At 35.9% G+C, this 20,343-nt stretch overlaps 1 protein-coding gene across 2 annotated transcripts in view; it reads right to left on the bottom strand.

The window, feature by feature from the left end:
- Positions 1-5,018: 5,018 nt before the first annotated feature.
- The window catches only part of AP3B1 (adaptor related protein complex 3 subunit beta 1), a 155,231-nt gene continuing 139,906 nt past the window's right edge, over positions 5,019-20,343 (bottom strand). For both annotated transcript variants that reach the window (XM_082074286.1, XM_082074287.1), the window contains exons 26-27: positions 18,275-18,413; positions 5,019-5,769 (exon numbers count right to left, since the gene is read on the bottom strand). In XM_082074286.1, the coding sequence (XP_081930412.1) occupies positions 5,616-5,769; positions 18,275-18,413 (293 nt within the window). In that variant the 3' untranslated portion in view covers positions 5,019-5,615. The remainder of the gene's footprint in view (positions 5,770-18,274; positions 18,414-20,343) is intronic.

The raw sequence follows: 20,343 nt of genomic DNA, 5'->3' as shown, positions 1-20,343 counted from the left end.
ACATGCTGCAGAAGGAGAAGAGCTGATGTTGCCTCTCTCAAGGCTCCTGCCCTCCCTGAGCTTCCCTTGCTCACTCTGCTCCAGCTGCCAGATGCAAGGTGCTGCTGTGAGCCCAAGCTGGTGGCTGTGCCATGGTCCAAGACAAGGCTGGAGTTCTGCAGGGTGGATGGAAGCACTCAGGTGCTCCCTCACCCACCTGCCTTCGCTAGCAGCTGAAGGGCTGCCAGTCATGTCCGCCACAAGAGCAAGCCTTTCACCACCCTTCCAACCACCCACCCCAAACCCACCAGTATTTTTACAGGGTGGAAGAGTGAGGAGGACCCAAGTGCACCAACTGTTTCTTGAAGGAGCAGGGTGACTTGTCAGCTGTTTTTGCAAGGCTTAGTCTAAATCATTGCAACCGATGAGATAAAACAGGCCAGGGTTGAGCCAGAGGGGGGGCATGAAAACGTGGATGGTGACTCACAACACTGATGCTACATCAGATGCTAAGGGCATCCCTGATGAGGGATGTCCCTGCTAAGGACAGAGCTGCTGTCCTCTTGCCTCTCCTCTGAACGCCACTGTTGGGAAGGTGGCAAAGGAGGAGCCAAGTCAACAGGAGTGGGGCAAGGGCAGGCTGGGTCCTCAAGATGGCTGGAAAAGCAGTGATGGAAGTCAGCAAACCTCATTTTAGCCCACTTTCTTATACATGCGCAATGAGAAAAAGGAGATTACAATAACACCATTTGTGAAGATAGGTGTATATGTACCAGAATGTACACAGGGATTTAAGTGGATCCGGATTTGGGGCAGTATAGTCACAGCATGGGCTCAGAATTACCAGCAACTGAAATGTAGTTCACCTTGTAGCTTCTGAAGCAAAACCAGATAGCTGTAGGACTGGAAATGCAGTGGTGTTCACCATCTCTTTCTCTTCCAAACGGGTTCACTGGACTGTGCTGCATAAAGCACAAGTATACCAGATCAGAGGAAGAAAACCGGAACAGAAGCATTGCTTTTATCAGGGTTGTGTCCAAAGACAGCTATCAGTAATAAAATCACACTATGCAAAGATGGTAAAGCCTGGTGTCTGCACCACAAAACATTTTGTATAACACAGAAGTGTTATAAAAACACACACTTTATCTTAAAACGAAAAAAAACAAGGGGGGGCAAATGGGAGGAAGATTGGACATTAGGAAACATTTCTTCATGGAAAGGGTTGTCAGGCATTGGAACAGGCTGCCCAGGGAAGTGCTGGAGTCACCATCCCTGGAGGTGTTTAAAAGAAGTATAGACGAGGTTCTTAGGAACATGTTTTAGTGCTAGAGTTAGGTTATGGTTGGACTGGATGATCTTAAGGGTCTCTTCCAACCAAAATGATTCTATGATAAACTGACAGAAAATTAAGGGAACAGAGCCTGATCCCCATTTGCTTGTTTCAGGCATACACTGAAAGTCAGATGAGGGCTTGAGAGGATCCAGCCTACCTGTACGATGCTTACCAGGATCCTTTTTAGGGCATTTAAATGCTAAATTAAAATTAATTAAAGCATATAAGATATTGTATACAAAACTAGACAGTTCGATTATTTAATATTTTTTAAAAGAATTAGTATTAATTATGGTAACGGACTATTGCAAAACAAAGTGTGTGAAAGGATTTAATCCTGTCACCCAATATCAGTAATTAGCCTATGCCTCAGATCAAGAAGATTTACCATCCTTATGCTTTTTTGTGTCCTACCCAACACATATCTGTGTATTCCTTTGCATACATTTTCAGTATTGTTCCACTTTTAGTAAACATCATATTATATTGTGACAGCAGATGACCAGAGCTTAAGTACATGTTGTGTTTAAAAACACAGGGAAAAAAGTTAATTCCTTCCTCCAATTCACATATATTGTTTTAGAATGTTACAGAATGCTACCTTCTTCCTGAGTTAGTAGAAAAGATGATCAGGAAAGCCAAATTTATCTTTTCTGTGGTATTTATTATTTCATGCTGTATCATGTCCCTGCTCTAAAAACACCTGCATTATATTCACTGTTCTTTCACATGGAATTCTATTTATATCTTCCATCATTTTGTTCCTAGCTCTAGACCCATTTCTATTTCTGCTGTTTTTCTTTAGAAATTAGTTACTAGAATTAAAGCAGGCTGTGTAGGAAAAAATATATTATCCTTTTATACATCATCATAAAATGTGAAAGGAAAATAAGAGGGGAAAAAAAAGTCTTATTTTGATTGTCATGAATCAAGCCTGTGTTTATGTTCTGCAATCCATAGTAACATAACAACTCTTCCCCACATCCTACTCTTTCCAAATGGTTTGAGTTATTTTGGAACACCTGGATTTAAAAATTCAGTTATTAAAAATAACAAAAAAAAACAAAGACAAAAACAAACAAACAAACAAAAAACAAACCAAAACAAAACAAAAAAACCCCCACCCAAACAAAAAAAAACTCACCCCAAACCAAACCAAACAATCAAAAAAACCCAAAATCACAAAACAAAACAACCAAAAAAAACCCCAAAGAACCAAACCAAACCAACAAACAAAAACAACAAAAATCAACCCCTTCATCTTCACAAGGGGGAAGATGTTGGTGTGTGGAAACAACCAGGAAGCAAAGAAGAGGTAAATTGTCAATCTCTCATCTGCTTGCCCTTGCTCTTGCTGTGGAATTCTTCAATCCATAACTAGCAGCAGCAGTTTTAAAGCTTGGGCTAGATCACAATAACCTTGGAATCTCTGAGTTTTACTTACCTTGAGCATGAGTGAGTTAAACAATTAATAAAATTATACCCAAATTTCCTATATTTTAATTTTTGGTTGTTATTGGTTTTCCTATATTTCTGCAGGTTCCACTGCATTTGAACCCTTCATAATTTAAGTCATTAACCCTCACCTCCCACTCCCCAAGCTAGACATCAACACAATTCCCTAACCATCTTAGCAAAACCTATCTCACCAGTCCTGCAATGCCATGCTTCAGCCTTGCTCCTGCATCCTGAGTCGCATGTGCAGGCACGTTCTGAGGCTGCCCAGGTCCAGATTCTCACCAAAGCTGCGTGGTTCTCAGTGCACAGCTCCTGACTGAGAAGGCTGCCCACGGAGGGAGGAGCTGTTCCTAGCTGGTGCAGCAAGGAAATCACTCCAAAGTGAATTCTAGATCACAGTTTAGACTAGTCATCTACTTCATATCCTAATAACCTTTAATGTGCCTCTGTAAATGACGAAAAGTGTGGAAAGAAGTGACAAAAAATCGTATATAGCAAAACCAAGAAACTGTTAACTACTGCTACCTAGCTGAATTATGAATGAATACAACTTTGTTATTAATGTAAGACATGGACATGTGCTTCTGTTTAGGTTTCTGAAGAGCTGAACTCTATTGCATGCAAAGATATTTTATTATTTAAATCTGTCTTTAAAGAAAGTTTTTATCCAAATGACTATTTGGGGAAGGCAGCATAAATTTTTGAATCACACCATCAGCCCAGATTCCTGTATCAAGAGTTACTAAACCACTGGACCAAGTCAAAAAGTGCTGAAAAATGCAAATTAATACCAGAAACCCCCAAAATATCCTTACTGTACATGCTTCTGGCTTCACTATTGAAGTGTATAAAGTACTCTAGGAGGCCAAAATTACTCAGCAACACGTGGACTTATATAGCATTAATAGGCCTTCTTTTGATTTATAGTGTGGTATAAGAGACAATTCTTGTTTGTTTCCTCCTTTAATAGCATAGCTGAAGGTTTTGCAGTTCAGACTTTTCTCAGGAAGCACAGTTCTGCACCTTTCCCTCGCCACCTCCTCACCAAGTCTTAAAATCAAATACCATCCAGACCAATCTGTATGTTATCTGAGATGATGGTATTTCTACAATTAACACTTTTTCATCTGTTTGAATAACTTCTCAATCATATTTGGAAAATGTAATTCAAGAAAAAATTATTGCAGGATTATGACTTCATAAAATAATGTATATGTTGATCAAGAACATAAAGATTTCTGTTAGGGGCATAAGATACTTGTTTCTTTGCCTGATAAGTACCACTTTATTTTGTGTGCTAGCAAAACCTAAAGCAACATTTCTCAAAGCAGTGCAACCTAAATACTTAAAAAAACAACTTCTCTTTAGAATTTGCCAATAAACCGCTACACGTTTTAGTTCTACAAAACTTCAATAGAAAATTTTATAATAATTTCCCAATGTGCAGTAATTCAGTATTTCTAATGAAGCAATATTTCCTGTCATCCAGAAAGCTAAACCAAAACAGCACCACTGAGCCAGCATCAAAGGACCATGTGAGGGTCAAGGTCATAGAGCAATGGTACAGTTATCCAAATACCTTCTCTGTGTCATAAAAACATCTGTAGCAGAGCCATGAGTTTCCAGGATAAGCCATGTTGGGTGTGAGGAGAACTGATATGAAATGACAGAGCTCTGCATCTTCAGCCCTACCATGTAACCAGAATGTGAAGGGAAGGTCAAAACCGGTAACACCCAGGCTACAGGCAGAAAACTGTATGCAACAAAGGTTGTATGGCTGTTGGTCTTCCCAGCCTAGTTCAGTAGATGTGGTGATGAATTTCTTTTTGGTTGAGCCATGGTTTATGCAGAGGTGGGAGATGTTTTAATTTCAGTTTAGAAAAGAAATTTGAAGAAAAGATCTGAATAATTTACTAAGCTAGATAACAGTATTTGCCACTATAGTCTAATAATCAGTATTTAATATAATATTAATTTCTAATAATTCAGTTAGTATTTTATGAATGGGCCAATTTGAAAATAGGCAGTTACTGGCTTTCTTTATGTAATTTATGTAAAAAAATGTAACTGCATAGCAGGAAATTACTAGAGGAACACAAATGCTGGTTACTTTCACAAGAACAGCCTGCTGATGCATATGTAGTGTTCAGCGTTTTTAGTATTTACTTTAATTAACTAGTTCTATACAATACAGGTGATTGTTGTTCCCAGTTCTCCACCAAAACAAGAAAGAGGGAGCCTCTGCTCTTAGCACTACTTTATTGGCATCTTAACAGAAATATTTGAGAAACTGGCAGTAGGTGGAACAATGTTAACAGACAAGTTCAGGTCTACAATCATTTACAGAAAGCAAACACCATTTTGCTGTACTTATTGTATTTTTACACTTATGCAGAAAAACCTCTCTGAACCACATGGGTTTTGTATATGCTGCTGGAACCTACCTGCCATTTTAACTCAGTTTTCAAGCAGTGTGATTTCCCTTGAACTTTATTTTCTAGTATTTGTCCACTACAGTGGGGAAAACCGATGGGGAAGAAAGGTAGCGGGGGAAGGGAGCAGAGAGGGAAGGACTAGGGTAAATCAAATGGGAAATACATTTTAAAGCGCAGATAAGTGACAGTAAAATATATGTTCTTTGGTTAGCAAGCAGAATAAAAGGAAACAACTTGCATACATGATAGATACACACTAGCATTCTAAAGCAGAAGACAAGAATGTCAAGAGTGTATTCTTCCCCCACTGCCAGATGGAAGGGCTATTATTATAAATGAAAGGCAGCAGTAGTGGATGCCAGGCACTTTTGTTGTGTGCCAGATTCTGAAGTCCAGATGTAAGCAGGTTACCCCTGGGACAGGACAGGCTTCAGCTCCCGCAGCAGAACAGAACCAATCACGGTTTTCTCGGTGTTTATGATGAGCTGTGCTGTAGAGCTCTCCTTCATCTCCACTGTGACGAGCATCAGTGACCCACTGTGCACAGTCTTAGCTGCAAACCTGGAGGGGGGAAGAAAAAGAAAAAAGAAAAAAGAAAAATCACTGAGAATCTTCAGGTCAAAGACTGCTAATATTTCTCTCTGCGAAAGTTAAATGAGCTCAAATATAATAAAATGCCTCAAATTTCATTTATGCATTTCAGGGGATAAACCATAAAAACCTCCATAAATTCCTCAGAAAAGAATTTGTTCAGCATTGTGTAAATATTTTTGCATTTAGGAAGGATAAAAAGCATAATGTAAAACTGTGTATTTAATAATACAAACTAAACTCTATTTAAATAAATTTTTAACGTAAATTCTAATTCTTCAGTTCATCTACAATACTTGTGCACACTAGCAACTCGAATTCAGCTATATGGAGTTTTCCATGGATAACTATCATTATTTGGTGCCCCAAAGAAAATGCAACTAAATGTAGAACACTTCCAAAAAGCCAAATGGTTGTACTTTCAGAAAAGTGCATCCTCCTGCCATCTCAGGAATTAATTCAAACTAAAAACAGTCAAAGTTATAAAAATCCAACACAATCACTTGAAATGATGGTAACAGCAAGACACCAAATCATTCCATCTGTGAATTTATCTCCAGAATATGTAATCATAAATATGTGGCAAATATCTCTAAATATTTTATAATTATTAAACATTCTATGAAGTAAATTAAAAACCAAACCCAACCCATCAGATAAACAAAAGTTAGGACTCATGCACCATTACTAAATTCCAAGACATGAAGAACCCACTAATTACATGGAATTAAAAGCAAAACTAGCCTTTTAAGCACCACAATTGACTGAAAAGCCATTTTAGGCACAATGAACTTCTGTCAATCCTGTTAATTCATTCTGCACAGCCAGGCCCAAGAGACGGAAAGGCAGAGGATGGCAGCAGAAGAGGATGGCAACAGCCTCGTCCTCCACCTTCCACAAGGCGCACACCACGCTTTTTTTGCCCCCCTCTTTTTTTTTTGTCCGTCCCCCCTCCCCGCCCGCCTTGGTTACTTGACAACAACAAAGTTGCTGCACATGGGCTTTTGAAAACACTAACAAGTGCAGAGCAGGTCTGTGACCCAGTCTGACCCCACTTTGCAGGGCCAATCTCCTCTCCTCTTTCTGAATGACACGTGTCTGAATCAGAGCCATCTGCCTCAATTTGCGCAACATCTTCAGCCACAATAGGACCCAGTTAGCCCTGACAACAGCTCACAATACAGAAAAATCAAACTGCTGGGCTGACAGCACGCTGTCGGCTATTCAAGAGCAAACCAACTGGTCAGTGTCTCATGTCTGACAATTAGCATGGGCCTTGCAAAGCGCCTACCCGAGCCCGTGGGGATCTGTTTAATTACCATCAACATAAAGGAAGGAGTTTATCAGGAGATACTCAAAAAAGTTCACTCCAGACTTAATTAAAATATTAGCCACTTAAGCAGGAAGCAGGTTCTCTTTAAACGAGAAGTAATTTCTGTCTCCTTTTTTTTTCTTTCTTTTTTTTTTTTTTTTTTTTTTTTTAAATAAGCATATAAAAATCTCGTAACACATTATACTAATTAAGGAAACATGGGGCACTTCTCTAATGTCACCCATCACAGGTCAATCTATTTCTTTTGTCCAGATTATAGATACATTCAAAGACCTCTCCCCTTAATAGGAGGTTCTAAACTAAACGGTACTACTACTACTATAAAAATATCTACTTAGCTAGGTTTATCAATTATTTCATCTATTTGCACTGCAATGTAGAAGATCACTATTTCTCTTCTTGATTTTGACAGGGGGATAATTATAGAAACAATAGTCTTATTAGTCACTTTATTTACTTAACAGTTGTGTCTTGGGACAACACAGAAGCAGATTATGTCTGAGTGTGCACATAAATAGGTTGGTAGTTGGCACTCCTGCTGTGTTTCATAGCCCCAAGGCTTGATTTTACTCTCTTTTATTCAAACCTGAAAGTGATACAAAGTCAACATTCTATGAAAGCCAAGGTGGCCCAAAGCATCAGAGATGAGTTCTGCACTGATATTTTTACATGTAGATTTGCAAAATCACACGGGGGATCAATAGTACTTTTCCATACCTCTGAAAAAAAACACGTAAAATCAATAAAATGTGAGTCTGTATGTGGTTTGCGAGATGCAAAGGGTTTGATACTCAGATAATGTTACACAATGTGTTAGTATGCATAAGTAGCAGTGTCTAATCGGTTTGTATCAATGGTCACTGATCTGGAATCGCTTAGTGAATAAAGAATTGGAACAGGATGACTTATTTCACTATTAAAAAAGGGTGTATAGAAGAACCACACAATGGGTTTACCACTGCTTTTGAACTTCGGAAATTGAAATATGTTCCTTAAAATAGGAAAGATAATTTCATTTCTAAAGAGAGTTACAGCATAAATACACTTACATGATCTGTGAAACTGAATACAGCTCTAAAAGGATGAAGCAGTTGACTTTTGGTTAGAAGACACTAGCAGTACCACTGATTTGATAGTTATTTAGATGTTTTAAATATACTGTTATTGAAGGATTTGGTTAATAGCTGTTTTTTTGACTAAGCACAAGTTATTGCATTTATATGCTTACTCTTGCCAGAAGCCCAGGTGGATTTTCCAAAATGTGTGTTTGTGCTCAACTAAATACTTAGACCAGAAAGCTATTAAAAAAAAATATTTCAGCAGCAAAAATTAATCACTCTATATAGTAGGTATTTATTATTTGCAAGAAACTTATCTTCCCCACAAGGTCAGTAATTATTTTTTTTATTTTTTCTTTAAGTTGATACTGCCACAAAGGTTAGAATTTGAATTAACGTTAAAAAAAAATTAAAATAAAAAACCCGACAATAAAACCAATCAGAATCCATAGAGTGAAATAAGGCTTAGAAACTGCACAGTAGTACATTAAAATCTAGCTTGTAAATTGATTGTGGGTCCAAAATAAAGAATTTGTCCTATGGACAACTCTTAACATAAGACCTTATATTATAAGCATGGTTCTGTTGCAACAAAGGATGCATCAGTGAATAAGAAAAAAGAGTAAGTAAATGAGAATACCATGCAGAAAAGAGAACCAAATATTTACCAATAGTTTCAAGAAGGCTGTTTCTACTACACTGCAGTTATTTTCCAGTTTTTCTGTGATAATATTAATTCTAAACCTGATTTCACATCATACAAAAATATTCAGGAAGATTTGCAGCTGTTAATACTTTTCCCATAAAAAAAAAAAAAGACAGATTAGAAACATAACAATGTGAGATATTTGTGTATTTTTTTCCAAATATGTATTTCTTTTCTTTAAAAAGAATGTTAAATATTCTGAAGCTAAGTGACATGCAAAAAACCACAAGGTGTTTATAGATTGTTTTTGCATAAATATAGTACTAGTCAGCAGGTAAGGAAATATGTATTAAGAATCAAATTCTAAATCAACATCAATACAGTACTGTATATTTTTAGAAATTCATCTAGTCTTTCAAGAGTTAAAAATCAAGTATATATTCTTGGTCACTTTCCATGAAAATAAGATTTGCTAATGATTATCACACAGAAATATTTGATTTGTAATTGATATAAAGGGTAAACACAGAGTATCGGATTCTACAATGTGACAGCATTTGCCAAACGCTGGCTCTGTAATGATGACTAGCCTAACTAAAGACTAGCAGTTATCTTCCCTTTATCTGTAGACAGAAGATAGCTGCAACATACAGGAAAACCATTTTTATGGGGAAAGGTTATGAAAATTCCACACCAGTGAATAGACAGCCACAGAGCAACTCATTCAAAATCTGCTCTTTAAAATTTAACATTTGAGAAAGTAAATTTACACCTGAACACTCGCTATCCGGACCTTTGTTTACAGCAAAGCAGGGTTTGTTACGCGTAATTCGACAGCACTAAAACATATGTTTTCTCCTGTCAGGCGTTCTTCCTCCTCTTTGATTTTTCTATTCAAGCTAAATTTTCTTTTTCTGTTCAGCTGGTTACCAGAAATAGTGACAATGGCCCATGGAGGTTAAAACTTTTTTCTTCTCCACCCTTTCTTTAAATCTTGTACATGAAGCCTTCAATTACTGCCAGCTGAAGCAGACAGAATCCTATTAGTAAGAAAGACGATCAGAAGATGCAATGCCCTGCCCTCGCTGTAGAAAAATAATTAGTCCAAAGTTGACAAATGTGTAATCCAGTTATGCAATGAATACATTCAAATGGGACAAAAATAGTGCTGTGAATTAGTCTTAAATTTGTAAATATAAGAATGAACAACTATGAAGTACCTTACAGTGTTTCAACTGGACAATAAAAGTATTTATAGTTTCAGTACTCTGAATCTTCAACTTAGTCTGATAAATTCTATCTATGTAAAGTTTTGACTTTATAATTAACAATTAATCTAAAAATTTGCTACATTACTAATTACGTGTATTCATTCTCTGAGTGAGCCTTAGAAAATGAAAAAGAAGTATTTGGAGTAGCATTACTATGTATTAGTTCTGACCTGGTGATAAAGTAAGCTTAACAGTAAAACATAAGCAGAAATATGCTCACAAAAAGAAGGATCTTTTTCTTAACGTGGTGATTTTAACCTCTCAGAACAAAAACGTGTTTAACATTGGTTATTAATCAGAAAAGTTGATTAATACTTACCTTAAAAATCGTACTATGATAACACGTCGTTTTCTTTTTTCCAGTACATTTCATGCTATTTTTACACTATTGTAGAATAAACTGTTCAGAATACCGAGTTAATTACCATAATATAATTATTTCCAATATTAATTATTTTGGGGTTTTATAAAAGAATAGAATTGTAAAATAATTTGCAATCAAATCTGTACCATATTTTTACCATTTTTGTTCTATTACCAAAATAGATTTTGCATTTGTCCTCAGTTGCCAGTAAGCAGTTGCACTGTACCTCTTACAAAAATGCAGGAATGCAAGTGAGTCTTCTGAATTTTTTATCCAGTACATACCACTACTTCACATGTTCAAAAAGATGCTGCATGAACTTTGAATCATCCTCCAAATTTACCTTTAGTTCAAAAATTTCAGCATATTAATATGTAGGTGTCTATATCTCCTCCCCAAAACTTCAACAAGCTAAAAGCTGGAATCAAAATATTTGGTCCTCACACCTAGAAAATTGTAATTGTAATACTCGATCTACTTTGTTTTCTCCTCTAGCCTATTCTTTTTATTTTTCTTAAAGAATCAGGTATTTAAGTATAAGTATTTGAGAATTACATACAGTCCATTTTTAAAACAGGTTACAAATTTCAATCTGTAGAAAAATTATTGAATTCCAAGAAAGCAAATTACCTTACAGAAACATGTTAAAACATTAAACTTGCTCAGAGACCTTTCAAATCACAGATACTCTTCTGTTCAGTTAGTTTTTAAAGTGTTAAATGTTTTCTGTTTAAACAACTGGCTCAGAAGGTCCCTGTTTGTTTTTCAAAGAAAATGCTGCACATATTTTTCACTTTACAGCATTCAGATACAAAAGCAGTGCTGTCCTCTAGCGGACAGCAAATAAGCTAGGCTAGAACAATCTATTCTGATTAACCTCATATCTAAAATGACTCACTCATATACTTTTGATGTTAAGCTCAAATTTAATTTATGCAAGTTATTTTTAAATTTTGCAATCCACAAGCAAGCTTCTTAAATATAATAATACATTTAAAATGTTAAGGGCCTTAAAATGATGTTGTAGAAAGGCATTCTCTTGATCAAGTATTTTGTACCAGTTAATCAAAATCTTCATATGCTCATAATACATGAAAACTGTATTAATACAGGGCCCTTTTGTTAGCAGGGAGAAAATGTCAAGGCTTTTGAACATTAGGATTTGATTAAGAAATTAAGGAATATCTGGTAGAAACTACCGAATTAGTACTTTCACATTTAAAACTTTCAGTTATCATTTTCTCTACAAATAAAAATATTTACCTAATAACAGCAACTAATCAGAAAGACTTTCAGTCCTGGCTGACAAAAGAAATAAAAATGTTTAGCTGAGGTTTTTGTTCATTTGTTGTGGTTTGTGGTTTTGTTTGTTTATTTTTTAAGATAGAATTACATCTACCATAAATCAAGAAAACATCAGGAGTTTACAACTTCTGGCTACAACAGAGGTTGAAATACTGTGGGCATGGATATACTATTCCATTTAAAATTCTGTCTCCTACAGGTAAAGGCTACCAGCAAAACTGTTTTGCCTAGGGTATTTAGCTCTCTAATTAATTCCTACTTGAGAAATTAGGAAGCAAAATCAAGGCTGCATGTCTATTACAAGTTTATTTACTCAGCTACCCATTGCAGCTCTCTAGGAGAGTAGAAAACGATGACTGAGCCCCACAGCTAAGGAACCACAGAAGCAGAACAGTCCACATAACTGCGTCAAAGGAGCTACTGACAGAGGTAGATTTCACTTCATTTGAGCTCTCCGACATGCCAATTGCTTAGTAAAAAGTCTTGGGAAAGATTTTTGTGTGCACAGAGAGCAGAAAAGGTCTTTAAAAAAAATTAATAAGACTTGTTTGTCAGCCACTTATTCTAGTGGAATAATTATAAACAATTTGTATTTCTCAGAAATTTCTACACTGTGTTTACCTTCAATATATGGGTGATAGACCTTCCTTTCTGACATGCTGGAAGCAGAAGCAGTTGTTAGTGATGTTAAGCTGATGGGGTCTGAGCACCAACTTTCTGCCTGCAAATTCTTCCAAATTTAGTACAAATTGGAAGATGACATACACATAGAAATTTTCCAGGTGGATCTCTTTAAGTGGGATTTTGTTCAACACAAACCTACCTGCATACATGCATGATCGCATACCTTTTCTCCCCACATTAAGTGTTGCTGGTTTGAAAAGATGTGGGGAGGATAACTGATTACTAAGCACGTCATTCTCTGATAATCAAAATTGTCTGTAAACAAAAACCTCTTTCCTTTGAGAATCAGTCTGCCAATATACTATAAATGGGACATGACAGGTTGCAAAATGATAAAAAGGGGTGAATACAACCAGACTGTCAGGCTGATGCATGGGGTAAGGAATAAAGGCTAGTGAAAAACAAGTGTTGATCCTTGGATTTCTGTTTTTTAATCATTTAATGCAAGCTTCTATATTGGGTTTAGTTGCTTTAATGTTCTTCAGCATTTCAATGCTCATCCATTGCAGCATGCTTGCCATCATATTACATGATTTATATAGTATGGTTTTGATTTTGCTAAAGGATAATACTGCAAACCTCCAAAAGACAGGTGGAAGAGATTTTGTATCTTGTTCAACACTTGCCTATCCACAAAACCACATAGGTCATGGCTATGTTAAACAATGATGTACTACTCACAGCAAGCACTGAACAAACTTGCATATCTATATGGTGCAGTCAAGTGTCCTTAAAAATATAGGTGCCAGAGGCAGCATAGTCACTGCATTCAATGCTGTCCTTGAGCTAGTTAGACCTGCTCTAGCAACGAGCAGAAGTGCTGGTTTATGCTTCTTGTTTAAAAGCTAGCCTGTTTGCTGCTAATTCAGGTGCCTACTATGGCAACACGCTAAGAGATGAGAATGCATCCTCTGCAAGTTCTGATGATCTCCAGAAGGAAGAGATGGCTATTAGAATGACCGCTTTCATGATTTTAATGGAGATGGATATTAAACTTGTAATTTCAAAACATGAAATGGCTGTTCCAAAGTAGATTAAGGCTCCAGTGTTGAAAGAAGCTGAGGTTTGATTTTCTCCAGAATGTCAGGATGTCCTGTATTGTGTTGTTGAAATTATAGACTTGACCATCTCAAATTAAAGGACTGAAATTAACGCTGTCATGTGTCTCAGAGTGCAGGTCAATGGTTAAGGCCATCCTGATGAACTGCACAATAGAGATATGAAGATGACACCATGCTCACTTTCTAATGCACTACTTCCTGTTACTAATGGTGGAGTCCTTCCAAAATACAAGAGCAGCAACAGACTAGTTCAACAGACAGGCTGAGGTTGACTAAAATTTGTTCTTCATATCCACACTGATGGGTTCAGATTTTTTATTTCATTGACTGACTGGGCAATGTGCAAGTAAAGTCTTCGAGAACGAAAAGGTGCTCTACCTTGCATCATTTTGTACAGTCATGGTCACTGAGGGAAACAATCTACTGGAGTACCGTGCATCCCACTTAAGAAATGCTTTGGGAAGTGGAAAGGGGAGAGATAGGCAGTTCAAGACAGCCTGATTCTCCATCCCATTACATATTATATTCTGACGTCAATGGAATCACACAAGCACAAAACAAAGTGAAAGAGTGAAGAAGCAAATCCAGTTTGTAATTCCAGCTCTGAATGCACTTTTCTGCTGTATGCCACTGCCAACACATTAAAAGCTTTTGCACCATATTTCGTGGAAAGAAATGCTTTCTGTGTGTATTTCCATTCTTTTATTTCTAAGCCAATTAACTCTGAAATGCTTCTCCTTCACGCAGAGGGCCTTATGTAACTCTAGACAATATTTTGACACTTTCAAGAGGATCATTAGAGCATTTAAGTCTTTCTAAGATTAAAATGAAATCTGCAACTAGTCTTTTTGTTCTATCACCATCTGTTGTCTTTTGCTGTATTCAAAGTGAAGAAAATGAAGATTACCTCCTGGTAGGAGGTTATGGAGCTGAAAATGAATAAAGGAGGAAGAGACCTGAGGAACTTTTAGACTGTTCATCTGCAAGAAATAAGCTACATGTCTTGAAAGTAATGCTAGTATGAAGGGTATTTCTGGATAAATAAAGCTCACATTGGTTAAAAAGAAAATTACAGAAAATCTTGAGTTGAATAGTATCTTTATCTTATCACATTTTGAAATAGAAAAGAACAGCCTAGAATTTATTTTTGATATATAAAGACTTGAAATTTTTGGCCAAGTAGAAATAGGGAGCTGAAGTGATAGCCCACTGAAGAAGCAACTTCAGGGGAATAAATGTTCCCAGTTATGCATCCTCTTATCTTAAAGATGGGAGATTTAACTCCACGCAGGAAGAAATACTTTTTTTTCAATGTCTTTTGTCCTTAGATATTCAAATGATGCCCACAGATATGTCCTGAATCACAAGACAGAAGCTTGGTGCCTTGGCTGATTCTTTTTGAAATCACTTTGCCAACATCTAAGCACTCCTCACCTGACTTCCAACCCTTCCTTTCTTAAAGTATTTTTAACAAACAACAGTCCTCAAAACATTGAAAGAGCTAGGTATATTGCAACAATTACCCTAACCATTTTTGTGAAATACCATTTTTAAGAAAAATAACATACTTCTTCTGAAGTTTTAATATTTAAGGAGACATTGTATTTCCTGCTCAAAAAAATTTCCCTTTTGAAATACGTTTCACATTCTTGTTTCTAACAGAAGCCCTTGAAATCAAAATAACAAAAGAAAGAGAGATCAATACATAAAATAGTAAAATTCTATTAAGAACAAGAGAATGCATCATATGAAGCCTTACAAGGTCCAGTAATCTAATAGCTTGTATAAACTCATGTGAAGGGTAGGTAACTACACTTAAGGAAGTAAAATAGTACAGCAAAATTATTTTTTAAAGTGATTCAAATAAATTCAAATATATGAATATGAATCTGCATCTTTGTGTTCTGATACATATTTTTTTTGTTTCAAGTATTTACTTTCAAATCTTCATTATATTTGCTTTAAGTTTTTTTACTTGGTGCAGAAATACAATCCTAAATAGGATTATCAATTTTAGGAGCAGTAATTGGGTCCCACTAGCACGACAACACCTTTGTTGTGAATGCAAATATGGTTAGACTGAAAAAGAACAAACCAAATCAAAACAAGAAAAACCCACCTGTTCATGTCCATTAGATACGCTTGTATTAAACCACACAATTTCATTTTGAATGAGTGTATTGCATTACCGGGCAATAAAGATTTCTTGGCATTAGCCGTCATTAAGTAGTAATACTCAAGTTGGGGATGACCAGCTAAGAGGTTAATATAATTAATGCTGCACGGCGCAGAACGTCAGTTTAAAAACAGTGCTTCTTTTCCTGTGTAAAAGGGTATGTACAAGCAGTTCCAAGAAGTAAACTCAAGTAGTCCTCACAGATTCGCATGATGAGCTGCATATATTTTTTTCCCCAAATCCCACTTGCAATAAAGCAAACAAGACAAATGACAATACTACAGAAATGGAAAAAAACCCTACAACTTTTAACATACTTTTATTGTATCCATAACTGTTTTATCAAGGTAAAAGGTGACTGTTTATTTTATCATCCTGAAATGCTATACGTGTCACATAAATAAAACACGGCACACTTCTTGCACCCATGAGCTTTTGGAATAAAAGATTCTATTTTTGTTTACCCTCATGGCAGAATAGATTTAATCCAAATGTATGCATACTTATAAATATTTTAGTCCTTTGTTTCACAGTTTTGAAAGTATTCATTATCTAATCTCTATCTCAAATATTCATTCATCTAAACCTAGGATTTACTTTAGTGATAATGTAGTGCTATTTAAAAGATGAACAGGTTCATCACAGTATCAATTAGTTAATGTTCCCATTCCTGTTCTCAGTAAAAACTAGGTGCAATTATGACTACATAGTATCTGTAAACTCCAGTTACTTATGGTGACGCAAATGAAGGGCTATTTTCTAAATGCTTATCATTGCTGGGCATTTCTGGTAGGCCATTTAAGTTGTTACAAACATTTTTTTTTTTGCCTGATGTACATTATAAATGCAAACTATCTGTAACTAGCGTGGCAGACTGAATACATTCTATTTTGAATCAAAAAAGAAAAGAAGATTTCAGGATGCTCTAAAGCACTCTGAATACTTCAGCCCAACCAGAACATGCCTTCAACCATGGTCTCAGAAGGAGTGTATCCAACAGATAGTACATATTTTCTGTTGGTCATAGACTCTGTTTTGTGGAAAACCTCATTAAAAAAAAAAAAAAAAAAAAAAGGTGTGAGTGAATGCAAGGTCAAATTAGAAACATCTGCAATCAGGAAACCTGTGGCTGAGCTAGGAACTAAGGTATTATGTTAGGGAGCCTTTTTGAGACTCAGTCACAAAACAATCCACCCCCATGTGATAAGTCTCATGTGATAGGGTAAAGATGGAGAACACCTACAAACACCTACATACTGCAGACAGTTCAGCCTCCCTTAACTGACACTCAAGTCACCTAGTCTTTGAATTCAGGTTGAGAATGCAGGCTGTACAGATCCCTCAGGGTAGCAACAAATGAGGAATCTTTCCTGGAGGAGCAATTGTCAACAGTGACAATCATTCCAGTGCCATCGCACTAGCTGTACCATGTTTTTATGGTGAAACAGAATTTTATCATTGACCGTATCAAATACATAGGAAAATCCAGCTGGGTTAATGTTAATGTAATGCAATACAAATGCCCAGCGATGCAAAGAAGACTTATTCCAACAAAGAGAAACATTCGGTTATTATGCCTGTGTAGCCTACAGGATTCTCACCATTCCAAACAGCCATTTCTGTCAGCAAAATTTCAAAGAAAAACATTGTTCTTTGCTTTAAAATAAATAGCAAAACTCAGGGGGTGAAAGACATAATTCACATTCTGGAACAGTTTTAGTAGATGTTAGTAAAGATGTACGAATTTTCTTATTTCAAGACCAGGTTAAGAGGAGCTTGTCTTGCTGTTGTTATTTGTGTCCACTGAGTTCTGCACACATGGCAATCTTCCTGTTTCTTCCTGCCACAAGTGAGAAGCCATACAGATTCATAGGACTAAATATTTTAAGTCAATCACATTAAAAGTTGTCATTAACCAACAATCATATCAGTTCTCGACATTCTGTACCACAGCTTTTGGATGAAATGGATTGATCTACAAGTAACACTTGGAATTTAGACAGGGCCAAAGACTTCCTTGGCTGATCACTGTTTTTCCTTGTATATATATATATATATAGGAAGGACAAGGGAATGTCCAATTTAATGTTCAACCTGCCTTTAAAAAGATTTTCATCCAACTGAAAAAAACAAAACAAAACTAAACTAAACAAAAACACCAAAAAGCTCGAGTTCTAGGTTTAGCTAGCTGGATATCATAGGTCAAAAATGAATGAGGGAAAACCAAGCTGCTCCTCACAGATGATAAACTTGAATACGGCCACTTACTTTTGGAAACAGAAGCAAAAGTCAAAATCATCTAGATGCTCTTGAAAGTATTGCGCCTTAAAAGGCTACCTTTTCCCTTTAAAACAAAACCAGGAAAGAACAACCCCTCCTAACTGTTTACAGTAAAGTCGTGAGCTGAGGCTCAAGTTCATATCTGTTTAAGATTCAATGTTATAGTATAATTGGGTAGCTTATCCATTAGCGGTGCGGATAACAAAATTTTTCCTAGTATTATCAAATGTTGATGAATTTTTAACTAATGGATTTGTATTAAAAGATGGTTCCACTATGAATGACATGTAATCTTACCTGAGTATGTTATCGTGACCAGAAGGGACTACACCCAGGTTCGCTGCTTTCACTATCCTCTCAATTATTACAAGTCTAGTAGAGTTCTGCGGAGCAACAGCTATTGTAGCAGATGTCTCATTCATTCCTGTCAGCATCCCTGAAACATTAAATATTTCATTATGAATACTTTAAGATTTGCTCATTTATTAAGCACAAAACCAAAACAGGAGACTTCTAAACAAAAACCCCACATTTGTATTAAAAGTTAAATCATTCATCAAGAAAACCATTTTATAAGAAAATACATAATTATACTAGTTTAACTTGCAATGCCTTATTATCAGAAACAAATTACTAGTAACTGAACAATGACGTGTGATACTAATGCAACTGTGAAACCAAGATGGTTCTTCTTCAAAAGAAGCCTAACCTGAAAGAAGAATGTAAACACAGAAATGAAATATTAAATAAGACTGATTTGGAAAAGTGCAGCTTGCATATAAAGACATCTTCTAATCTTTCAATCATAAAACCACTGCATTTCATTATAATTTCATATCCAATTGCTATAACTAATCTTGAAATTCAGACAGTCATTGGTCCAATTTAGTTCTTGAAGACAAAGTCATCAGATCAAAAACGGCAAAATTCAGTTTGTATCCATCCATGCCACAATAAACTGACTAAAATAATTTGAATATCACTACAAAACAGAACAGAAATGTCAAGATTGTATCTCAACATATGAAAAAAAAAGTAATGAAGGAAATGTTCAAGGACATTTTAACAAAACCCCCACTTTTCTATCAACATCCATTGTTTAGAAGAATGATTTGCTGGACATTTGTGTTGATTAAAACCCAACAGTAGCTACAACTTAACATTGTGTATTTTTACCCTATGTTCAGAAGCTGAAAACACAGACGAACAATGGAGCACAGTACTTTAGGCAGAAACATGAAGCATCTGAAATCCACAATAACATTAACAATGAAAACAATGCAAGAGTCTCAAAAGCCTAATATTTTAGGGCTGCACATACAGTTCTAACCCAGAGCAAATGGGACAAAGATGCTTAATAGAGCAATTAAAAAAATAAATCTAACATTTTAATGCACTATAATGTGCATTAGCTGCTGTCACAAAATAAGAAATAACAAAGTAAAAACTGAACAGCTCATAAGTGAATAATGGGATATTTTTGAACATGATCTGCGCTTGAAGAGAACAAAAATAAGCATACAACTTCTATAAAGATCAGCTTTATCTTTGGAATAGAACATTCTGTTTCAAATTGTTGAACTTCAGTACTAGGCAAAAGCTTTAAAAACTACATACACAGACTAAAACTGCTTTTAAGCAGAGCACAGGGACTGACATAACACTGCTGAGAGATGTGTGTACTCATTTAGGATTTAAACCTTCTCCATTAAGCTCTATTGAAGAGCAAATGCTGAATAAATGAATGCAACTATGTTTATGTTAAAAGCCTGTTTCCCGCAGCATATAATTAAAGGAAATGTTGTACAAAGCCAGTACTTTTGTCAAGCTCCTGTAAATGGAAAGATGGATAGCACTCAGAGAAGTGAATGCATTGCTTCATATTTAACCTTAACACTCTTGTCATTAATGGTTTGTCTAACTTGTTCTATAAAAGACAAGGTACTGCTCCATTGAAGTAAAATTAAAAAAATCAACTAAACCATGCTTTTCAGAACAGAAGATTCATTATCGTCGACTAATGTATTGGCATAAAGCAAAGTAACATCCTATCAAGTAAGGCACACATTCAATCTGCCTTTTCACCCCCCTTTATTTTTAACTCATGCTGTTTTATTGTTATAGGCAATTTGTACCACTCAGCATGACAGTGTAAACTGAATCAAGATTAATTTACATGCAAAAGAACACTTAGGAGAGCAGCATGGTAAGCAAATGTATTGTCTCGATTGCTGAGGTGGAAAAGAACCTGGAAAGAAAAAAGGGTGTTCTAATTAAGGGGCATCAAATATGATTGCTCGTGGTAGTCAAGGGCCAGAAAATAGTAAATGTCCAACCATTTAAAGAATTAGCATCTTGCTTGTTAG

This window comes from Streptopelia decaocto (genome assembly GCF_964273445.1).
Source record: "Streptopelia decaocto genome assembly, chromosome: Z".
Lineage (NCBI taxonomy): Eukaryota > Metazoa > Chordata > Aves > Columbiformes > Columbidae > Streptopelia > Streptopelia decaocto.
Note: the sequence above shows the minus strand (reverse complement) of the source record. Positions and strands in the feature narration are given on the sequence as shown.